The following is an 11,415-nucleotide window of genomic DNA, read 5'->3' as shown; positions in this document are numbered from 1 at the left end:
TTTTCAAATATTAAACTTCAAACAAATTCAAACCCTATTTATTTGTGGGAAATAGCTTTTATTTTTATTGTATTTTATTATAAAATTTTGGTTTTATTTTCTTGGAAAATAAGAAAATTGCGGTTAATAAAATGGGTTTTATAATAAAAAAATTTTTAAAAAATATTTATTTATATCTTTTATAATTAAAAAAATAATATGATGCACTAAAATTTTATTTTACTTTTAAATTTCTTGATATGTGTTATTCATTTATGTTAATATGATTTATTAATAAATCTTTTGAAGAATAGTTTAATTTTAATTATGAAAAGTTACCAAATAAATTTAATTATATAAATTTTTTTTTCTTTGAAAAACATATGTTACAGCTCAGACCTATATTTTCTATGTTAAACTTTATAAACGTAAAATATTTTTTATACTATTTTATAAAACTTTTCTTAATAGAGAATTGTAAGTATAAGAACTCGAATCTAACTTGATATCTATCGAGTGATATATTTTTTATCATTAGATATGTACATGGAAACCATTTTTAATTTTTTTTTTATGGAAATTTATTTTTTAAAAAATTATAAAGATCTTTCTAAACGAAAATGCCCAAATGTTTATCTAATAAATCTTCCAGATATTTTAACAATTAAACAAATCCTCAATTGAAATTAGAATGGTCTAGTAGGGGAAGTAAACCTAGTTCAACAACATTCAAACCCAATCAAACGAGTCCCTAAACACAGTTAAAAAGAAAACAGAGTATTTTCCAAGAATTGTACTAAAAATTGCTTAATGCTTAATGAAATCTCGAAGCAAACGATGAAAGAACTATATTGAGGATGACCACGTGAGGAGTTACAAACTGACAATGCATAAGACAAGGAAAAAGGGAGAGAGCCAGAAGTGGGTAAACAGAACAATGTAACAGAAAAGCAAGAGAGCAAAATTTTCAAACTCGGCTCAGCCATTAAATTGATGATGCAAACAGTTAACTATTTAATATTCAACAGAAGTCGCATTGTATATTATTAGGTAAGTAACAATCTTGGAATGTTTTGCTAGATTAAGTAATTAGGCCTTAAGGCTACACAATGCATAATAAACAGGGTTGCATTAGGCAAATGCTGAATAATTTGGGAATTCAAGAGACCCAGAAATTTTTCATAACCACGTGCCCCTGCAACAACTTTTTCAAATTACTTTTGCAAGTCTTCCATTTCTTGAATTAATTCTGAAGTGCATCTGGGGAAGCAGCATCTTATAAAATCTACTCGGGATCAGCTTATTTGTACGTTGCCCCTCTTTCATTTGTGGCTGCAGGGTGTTGCTAACAGGCCTGGTTTTCTTTCTTTGGAAATTCAAGGCTTTGAGTTCCTTCGACATAAATTCTTTTTTCTGTTAGATTAGACTTGGATCAGATACTTCGCTGGGAAAGCAAGTAGATTCAACTGTTGATTAATAATCAACCTCTGTAATTTCACTACAATAAAACTTTTATGAGTAGACAGCAAGGGGATTTAACTGTTATAAAAGCTCAAACAAAATTGACTCAAACTTATCATGCAACTAATTCACTAACATATTTTCTGTTTTTGTTTTCTTTTCTTTTGTCGAAGATATTTTCAGTTTGGTTCACTAAATTACATTTGGATTTGAACATACTGATATTACCCTTTGATCTAAAATGAACACTATAACACTTCGAAGTACGGAGCATAGGCTGCACGCACTTTTAGTTTTTTCCCACCTTTTTTAATAAAAAAGAAAGGGAACTTTGTTGAATCATAAAGTAACAAAATACCTTCCCAAACATTTTTGCACTATCTTGCACTAAAAACAGGTTCCGCATCTAAGCTTGGTTGTGTTCTTCGAGTGTATTTGAGCAACAATGCTTCTGAAGAAAGACCAGGTACCTTCAGATCCCTAAAAAATCATTTTCACCCAGGAAAATTATCTCTTTTAATGTCAGATCAAGAGAGATAGCAAAAAGTGAAATAAAATGAAACATAATTGAACCTGATGTACGGATGTAAATCCTTCCATTCCCATTTTGGTCGCTCTCTAAAGAGAATGGAGAACCGCTCAGCAGGAGTCAAGGGCAACGAAGAAACGCTGAAGGCTCGAACCCATGTCTCAACACCAAGCTTCTCCGTCAAGACTTCACCTTCCAACATATCAAAACTTGCCTGTATGCCATCTGGAATCTTTTTCAACCATTCTACCATAAAATTTTCCATCTTCCTTTTCCCTTCTCTCAATATTTCTCTTCCAAAATGCACACATACTTTCCTCCCATCTAACTTCCACACATAACTTGTACACACATCCCCATCCATCTTACTGCCATAAACATCCAAACAATGGAGGGCAAGCTTTTGCGGAAATCCATCTGACGCAAGCACCCTCACAACTTCATCTTCATTGAGTGCATGTAATGACCAGTCATTCAATACTGAATTGTGCAAAAGCATCCTTAGGATCATGTCCATATATTTTTCCTCCACAATTCTCCAATACCCATCAATCTCTACAGCTGAAAGAGCACGCAATCCAGCCCTCAATTCATCATTACTTGCCTGAACCCTTTCAACAAGATCATCCCATGTATATAATCCAGTTTTACTTTTTCCCATGTCCCAATCATCCATTTCCAGGACCTCCTCAGTCCTATAAGGGTTCTCTGATAGAAGTAACTTAAGTTTGTCAAGCCTGGGAGAAACTTCATTAAGCTCCATGTTACCAGGCGCAACCTTAATGACGGGTGCAAGCTGCTGCAGATCATAAACTTTGCTATCACAAACTAGTGAATTTTGAGACGGCGCAAATTGATCTGATGGGGGTATGAGGAATGAAGAATTAGAAGTTCCAACAAATTTGATGGCATAAGTTTTTGACCGAGTGCAAAGCACTGCACCTTCATCTGGCTGACCTCTTAAAGTTACTCTAAAAACAATAAAACCTTTAATTGAATGAAAAGAAGTCGAATACTAAATGAATTGTCAAATAAAAACAGAAAATATAGATTACCTTTGTTGGAGTACATCTGGGAGGAGTTTCTCATCAACCTCAAGAAGCATCAGATCATCGTGAGAACCAAAGTGAGGGTGATAGGCAATAGCAATTAAAGAATCGGGTTGAAGGTTTAACACTGCTTCTGCTCCACTGCAACCCATGACTGCAACAAAAATGGAAATCAGAAACACAACAACTTTCTAAATGCGAATAACAGTGACCCAAAAACTTAAGAGACAAAAAACAATATCATGGTACATAGTATACGAATTGCTCACATGACCAAATAATGAATTCATCAGTAGCCATACTGAGGCAGGCATTACAACAGTCCTCTGAAGACCATGGAAACTAATTGTCAAAATAATTGAGTCAGCAGAATGACGCACTACATTTTCTTCATCAATGCACTATGGGATTTGTAACAATTTTCACGATTCACCTTCGATTCATGCAATTCTCAATCGATTCTTGGCTACTTATGTTTCACTTATTGCTTTGTATCATTAGGCTAACGATTCAAAAGGAATCGTATGATTTATATCATGAATTGTAGGATTCTAACACCTAAGCTATCGAAGAGCTTCTCTTTCTTTTTAGTTTAAAAAATTGTTATTAAGATGGCTAAGAAATAATGATGTCTCGTGAGCATCATAAGCAAGTATTTAATATAATTGCAAGTTTGAGAATTATTGAAATTTGAGAAATAGAGAAACAGAGTGTGTAGAAGCAGGAACATAAGCAACAACTACTAAAAAAGGAAGTGCTGAAACAGTTTGATCAATTTTAGTTACTCGGTTCTCAAAGCCACCCTTGTTGGGTTGATTGATAATTTGTGATTAAGATGAATAACACTGAATTAAAAAGAAAATGGATTAATCGGTGATGAAATTCCTAGCTAGAGAACATACTATGGTATGTTGTTTCTTACTAGAAGAACAAAGTGATTCTACTTGTGAACTGAAAGAAAATGATTTCCTACTATAATTTGATCATATCTTGCGTATAGAGAAAGTAGAAGGAAGACACATAACGATATCCTTTATTATAGACTCGTACATGAATTCGCTCATGTGGTTTAACCTCAATTATTTCACCTAACATCTCCAAACTTCACAGTATATCACACAAAACTTCACCTACTATATTTTGTTTATTTATAATGATAAAGAAAGTTGACTACAATTTGATTATTGTTCCAACTCTCAACTAATTAATGGCCAAGCAAAAACTAGAAATGATCCTGGTTAAACAAGTACGCTTTTATGCCTTTATTGTTAAATTGCATACATCTGCATTACTGTTAGAAACACCGCTTTTAAAATAGTAAAAATAAAATACTATTGGAAAATAAATAAATGGCACATAATAATTTTACCTGGTTCACCTTTAATTTTAAGTTATGTCCATAGGTCGAATTTTGAATAATTCTTCCACTGTAAAAATAGTAGGTAGAGAGAGAGAGATTACAAGTGAGATCTATAAAAAAATAATGGCACTCAAAATGTTTTTCAAAATATTTTTCTCTATTTTTGTTACTCTCCAAATAAACTCTTCCACTCTAATATTTTTCTCTCTCAAAGCTACAAGCTTTGGAAATACTCAAATCACTCAAAGGAGATTTGTTTCAACTTCAACGGATGTCAATTGCCTTGTGCTCTTGCCTATTTATAGGCAAGAGTATTGCCCAAGCATTAAATACAAATCAAGAAAAAGATTTGCCTCATTTGGTGGCAAGATGGCCATGTTAGTGGTTTTTGTTGTGTGGCTGAAAAATTTCTCTCTTTTTTTAACTTCATAATCATTACCGTGGGCTTTTCATATTTGAGGAACCCACCTAACAATTCTCCCCTCCCGACTACATAGAGGGCTCCACTACTCCAGCTACTAGCCGATAGTACTCAAACTTTTTCCTTAGTAAAATCTTAGTTAACATGTCTAATTCATTTTCTTCTATATGAATATTTTCAAGCAGTAGTTGCTTCGTCTCCAACACACTCCTGATCCAGTAATATCTCAAATCAATATGCTTCAAACTTGAATGGAAAGAGGCATTCTTCACAAGGTGAATAGCACTCCGACTGTCACAAAATAACTGATATTTTTCCTGTTGGAGTCCAAATTCATTCAAGAACTTTTCATCCATAGCAACTCTTTACATACTTCAGTCTTCATTAGTGGAAAGAGCAACACACTTTTGTAACCTTGATTGCCACGACACGACTCTCCCTGCAAATATAAGCAAATATCCTGATGCAGACTTTCTCGAGTCAACATTACCGGCCATATCTATATCTGTGTAACCAACTAACATAGGATCACTACTCCCAAAACATAAACACAATTTGAAAGTGCCTCGAATATATCTCAGAATCTATTTCACTGCAGTTCAATGTTTCCTTCCTGGATTTAAAAAAAACCGACTCACTACTCCGACTGCGTAAGCAATATCTGATCATGTGCATACCATGGCATACATTAAGCTTCCAACTGCTAAAGCATAAGGAACCTTGTCCATTTCCTCTCTCCTCATCTGAAGGACTCTGCTTTCAACTGAGATGAACATGGTTAGCAAGAGGACAACTAACAGCTTTAGTATGCTCCATGTTGAACTTCTGAAATACTTTTTCTATGTACTTCTCTTATGACAACCATAATCTCTTGGTGCTTCTATCTCCGGTTATCTTCATGCCAAGAATTTGCTTTGTTGGCCCCAAGTCTTTCATGGCAAAAGACTCACTCAGTTGCTTCTTTAAACCGTTAATTTTGGAGACATTCTAGCCAACTATCAACATATCATTCACATAAAACAAAAAGATGATGAAATCACTATCAGAGAATTTTTGAACAAATACACAGTAGTGGTCTGCAATAGTCTTCTTATAAACTTGCTTCCCCATGACAGACTCGAACTTCTTGTACCACTATCTCGGTGCCTACTTCAAGCCATACAAACTTTTCTTTAGCTTGCAAACATAGTCCTCTTTTCCTTTTTTCTTAAAACCCTCTAGCTGCTCCATGTATATCTCTTTTTATCTTTACATCCATCTATTCAATCTTAAGGTCAAGAGTAGCGACAACATCTAGCACTGTTCAGATGGATGTCATCTTCACCATATCTCTTCAAAATCAATGCCTTTCTTTGGTTGAAACCCTTCGCAACTAATCTGACTTTGAATCAAGGATAGAGACTGTGCTCATCATGTTTGATCTTGAACACCCATTTATTCTTCAAAACTTTCTTTTCTTTGGGCAGCTTCACCAATTCAAATATTTTGTTCTCATGCAAAGACTTCAACTCGTCTTGCATGGCCTCAATCCACTTTTGCTTGTATTCATCCTCCATAACTTATTCAAAACTTTCTGATTCTCCCCCGTCAGTCAGCAACACGTACTGATCTCTAGAGTATCTGGTAGAGGGTTCTCCTTTATGGAACTAGAGAAGCTACAAGTATTGATGGTTGCATATGATCGTCATCCTTATCGTCTGATTTATCTTCATCTTTAATGGGATCATTATCTGCTTCAGGTTAATTTTCCTCAACTCCATCTCCAACTTATCTTAGCACCTCTGTTGGAGGAATCAACTCTAGGTCTATTAAGTCACCATCAGGTTCTAGGACAACTTTTTGCCCCTTGCCAATATCCTTGAAGGTCTCATTTTCAACAAACACTGCATCACGACTCCTTACAAGCCTTTTCTAAACCGGATCATAGAATCGGCAGTCAAGTTGATCTTGACTATACCCAATGAATACACACTGTCATGTTTTAACATCAAGCTTTGACCTTTCATCCTTAGGAACATGAATAAAGACTTTGCATCCAAATACCTGCAGATGATCATAGGAGACTTTCTTTTCTAACCAGACTCTCTTTGGAGTTTCATACTGCAGAGGAACACAGGGTGAGCAATTCAATACATAAACTGCTGTCAGTAGAGTTTCACTCTAGAATAACTTATGCAGCTTTGAATATGAGAGTAAGCATCTAAGTCTCTCCGCCAAAGTCCTATTCATCCTCTCAGCCAAACCATTCAATTGCAGCGTCTTTGGAGGTGTTGTTTGATGTCGAATGTCATGCTCGTTGCAGTAAGCATGAAATGATCCAGTACTCTCCGCCATTTTCTATCCAAACACACTTGACTTTCTTCCCAATTTGTCTTTCAACCGAGGTATGGAACTACTTGAAGATATCCAAAACTTTATCCTTCGACTTTAAAGTGTATGACCCATCTTCCTAGAATTATCATTAATGAAAGTCACAAAGTACGGAGCACTACCAAGTGGCTTTAGGAATGGCCTACACAGATATGAATGTACCAGATCTAACACATTCTTCATTCTGGAAGGAGAAAAACTCTTGAAAACGACTTTGCTCTGCTTTCCTACAAGACAATCACTATACTTCTTCAGATGCATCTCATTCACCCTAGATAGCACATACTTCTTTATTAGCTTTGCCATCCCTTTCTCACCAATATGGCCAAGCCTCTTGTATCATAGTTCATCTGCACTTTCTTTCTCCACTATATTGATAGCGTCACTAAAGAGCTTTACCTGCATCACATATAGCTTTAGTGCTTCGAGCCTCTAGCCACCACTAGTGAGTCTTTGGTAAGCTTCTATTTGCCATTTGAGAATGTGTTGCAAAAACCTTCATCATCAAGTCTCCTCAGCCGCATATCTGGAATATGCTTGACATCTTTTAGAACTAATTTCGTCTCATTTCCTGTCATAAAACAGACATCTCCTTTGCCAACGACTCTCGATAGATTGTCATTTCACATTTTAACACCACCAAAATTCCTGGCATGTAAGATGAGAATAATTCCCTTCAAGAAGTTGCATGAATAGTTGCACCACTGTCAATTACCTAGCTGTTTTTATTAATTGCCAAGTTGATCAAATCTTCATCATAGACGATGTTAAATTCACTTAGAGCACTTGCACGTTCATTATTATTGTTGTCATCTGTCTTTGCTCCTTTGCCTTTCTCCTTTCTGCCCCTTGAACTTCCGATAAAATCTTTGAATGCGTCCCTTCTTCTTGCAGTGATGGCACTCTACATTGGCATACTTGTTTGACTTCCCTCTGCTTTTGTCTCTGGGCTTTGGACTCCTAGATTAGCTTCTTTATCTGGATTCTGTAACTAGAACCTCTAATTGAGAAGAAGAGATTGAACTTTGTGATCTCCATCACATCTCTTCGTTTAAAAAATTCCACTCTTCACATAATCTGCACTTGGTATACCATTTGGTGCAGAGTTTGACTGAAATTTTCAAAGTCTCCCAGGACTCTAGTAAGGAAGTAAGCAGCGTAAGAACGAGCATCTCATTTTCAATTAGCATGCCCATTCTTGACAACTGGTCCACGTACCCTTGCATCTCATTTAGGCATCTCATTTAGGTGATCTGCTACAGAAGTGTCTTCCCAATATTTCAAGTATATCAGCTTAGTCTAATAAAATAATTTATTATATAGTTCTATACATATATAGTTCTGCAATTAGTTATAAAGAATGCAATGAGATATGCTAGTTGGTCCTTTGTTTCAATGAAACAGGATGCTTGATTCATTTTTATAGCAGTGCTTAAGGAAGTGCTTTGTTTCTCTCTTTCATTAAGAAACACTATTTATATTATTGTTTTATAAATGAACTTCTTTGTTTAGATGCCACTGCCTCAAATAGTATAACAACATTGCAATTGCATACCAAAATTATATTTCAACTCTTCTGAAACAAAATAAAGAGAACATTAATAAGGAGAAAATACTACAAGCTGGAATAATACAACCCAGAACCCAACAACATAAACCTGAACCCAACAACATAAACCTAAACCCAAATCAAAAGGACAACAGTAAAATTCATCGAGGAAACAGAATTAAGATATTAGCGTGTGTAAGATTGAAAAGGTTCAGCAACAACAGAAAGAATAAAAATTGCAGTATATATTATCTCCATATTACGAGAGGGGAAAAACTTTTTCAAATTCAGATACTAAATGGAAAAATTGAGATGAAGAACAGTAACGTACCGGAGAAAGAAAAAATTAAAAACGGAAGGGAATTCGTGCAGCTGAAAATTCCTTTTTCAAATCCGAATAGAGTTTGCTAATGAATCAAATCTCTAAATATAGGCATTTCCATGGTCGACCTTTCATCAAAATAAAATATAAAATAAAGAATCGACACATCAGATGAAATAAACATACAGAAATAGAAAGGGAACCCGAGAGAGGAGAGAAAGATAGAAGCAACAGGAGCCATGGTACCATAGTCAAGAACGAAGAAACAGAAGGAATAAATAAAGGATGAGGAAAATGGTTTACCGAATAAGCAGCTCGAAAAACCGGTTGAGTGAAGAAACGAACGAGGAAGAAGCTGGTGGAGGGAGAAGCAAAGGCGAAGGAAAATTTGGGCTGCAGCTGCGGTGGACTGTCGTCTAGGTTATCAGTTTAATTCCAAAACGATATTCGCATTTCCTTGGCGCCTTCTTTATAAAAAATTGGCGGGCTACGAACGCTTTCACTTAATTTCTTAAAAAAATCTGAAATAACATATCAATGAAGTCGCTTTGGCCGAGTGGTTAAGGCGTGTGCCTGCTAAGTACATGGGGTTTCCCCGCGAGAGTTCGAATCTCTCAGGCGACGAAATCATTTTTCTTTTGATATCTATCTGTGTTTAATTAATACTTAAATTTTATATTTTAAAAGTTTTATATATATATATATATATATATAAACTTTTTAAATGTATTCATAGGAAATATATTAATTTTTATTAAATATTTAGAGAAATTTTAGAAAAATTTTTAAAAATAAAATAAATTTAAATAAAAATATAATAATTCATTTATATATTATTATAGTCTAAAAAAATAATTTTAAGATAAATAAAAATAATAAAAATAAAAAATAACTTAATTATCGCATTAATTACGTCTAATGAAAACTTAAGGAGAATTTTATAAGTACACCCCTATTGTTGCTTTCCATGAATCAATGCTTTTTTTTATATATAAGTACACCCCTATTGTTGCTTTCACATGATTCAACGATTTTTTTTATTTAAGTACACCCCTATTGTTGCTTTCACATGATTCAACGATTTTTTTTATTTAAGTACACCCCTATTCTTTATCCCATAAAATTTGTCCATTTTATTTTTTAATATATATATCTTAATTTTTTAAATGTATTCATCGTAATTATATTAATTTTTATTAAATATTTTAAGAAAATTATTAAATATAAATTTATCTATTTATATATTATTATAGTTTAAAAAAATAATTTTAAAATAAATAAAAAATAAAATAAATAAAAAAATAAATTACTTATGGCATTAATTACGTCTAATGAAAACTGAAGGAGAATTTTAGTACTACACTCTAATACTCTATTGAGTTGTTTGAATTTAAACCTCGTATTTGTTTTTTAAACAGAAATTAGAAATTGAAAAAATAAAATTTAAAATTTTTTATATTTATTATTTATTATTGAATTAAATCTATAAATGCAGGTATATCTTATTTTTTAATATTATATTACCTTTTAATTAAAATGGCTGCATAATTAATTTTATAAAAATAATCGAGTTACTAAAAGTTGATAACCGCCGGACTTTATGCGCCTCCGAAGGAGACCGGACCTATGAAAGTAGTATTGACCCAAAACTCATACAACCTCCTTGATAGACCGATCCATTACCTTCAATCTGGATCCATATTCGTGGGACGGATCGGATCACTCACAAATTCGAATTTGTCAGAAGGAAGCTCAGCCTTGGTGAGGTGATAAGAGGAAGGATAACAGACCAAGTCACTTCACAATCCTATCTGCATGCACACCAAAAGGAATTAAATGGCCGACTGATGTAGAAAGAATGTCTGATATTTTCGTACGTACAGACCTACGTAACAGAAATAGGTGACACTGTAGCAGAAAGGTTGTTAGACATCTCTAGTAGGCAAAAAAAAAAAATGAATAAAAGAAAATGAATACCCTTCTCTCTAACCAACTTTACACAATTATTGTAAATTTTATTTTCTGAATATCATAACATTGAACGAAAATTAGGAAAAAAATTTTAATAAATTATTTAATTATAAAACATCACTTATTTACAAATAAAAAACTCTTAAAATTGTAGATAAAAAACGGATGATATGTCCCTTCGAATTTTTTTTTTTTTTTTATGAGTGTCATTTTATGCTTATAACGTTTTATTATTTTTTATTTGCCTTAACTAACTGGAATATTTATAAAATATTAATTAAATTTATCAAATTTTATATAAATATTTTAATTAAAAGGTAATATTATTTTTTATCTTTAATTTTATTAAAATTTAATATATTTGTTGCTATTATCAAAATATTAAACGAGAAAAAAGAAATAAT

General features: G+C 33.3%; 1 protein-coding gene and 1 non-coding gene across 7 annotated transcripts; one reads left to right on the top strand and one right to left on the bottom strand.

The window, feature by feature from the left end:
* Positions 1–1,798: 1,798 nt before the first annotated feature.
* Positions 1,799–9,493, bottom strand: LOC110615747 (sister chromatid cohesion protein DCC1). Of its 6 annotated transcripts, XM_021757815.2 has the most exons (7): positions 9,344–9,493; positions 9,050–9,168; positions 4,388–4,445; positions 3,288–3,360; positions 3,025–3,172; positions 2,014–2,940; positions 1,799–1,920 (listed from the first exon to the last, which is right to left on the bottom strand). In XM_021757815.2, the coding sequence occupies exons 4-7, from the start codon at positions 3,316–3,318 to the stop codon at positions 1,818–1,820; spliced, it is 1,209 nt and encodes a 402-aa protein (XP_021613507.1). In that variant the 5' UTR covers positions 3,319–3,360; positions 4,388–4,445; positions 9,050–9,168; positions 9,344–9,493; the 3' UTR covers positions 1,799–1,817. The 6 variants fall into 6 exon arrangements, with proteins under 6 accessions (XP_021613507.1, XP_021613513.1, XP_021613510.1 ...); XM_021757821.2 differs by lacking the exon at positions 3,288–3,360; XM_021757818.2 differs by lacking the exon at positions 9,050–9,168 and having other exon boundaries at positions 9,344–9,488.
* Positions 9,494–9,582: 89 nt separating this feature from the next.
* TRNAS-GCU lies at positions 9,583–9,664 on the top strand. The gene has a single exon. It is a non-coding gene; the product is annotated as a tRNA-Ser (tRNA).
* Positions 9,665–11,415: the final 1,751 nt, after the last annotated feature.

This window comes from Manihot esculenta, chromosome 5, assembly GCF_001659605.2.
Source record: "Manihot esculenta cultivar AM560-2 chromosome 5, M.esculenta_v8, whole genome shotgun sequence".
In the NCBI taxonomy this organism is placed as follows: domain Eukaryota; kingdom Viridiplantae; phylum Streptophyta; class Magnoliopsida; order Malpighiales; family Euphorbiaceae; genus Manihot; species Manihot esculenta.
This window is presented reverse-complemented; position numbering and strand designations above follow the sequence as displayed.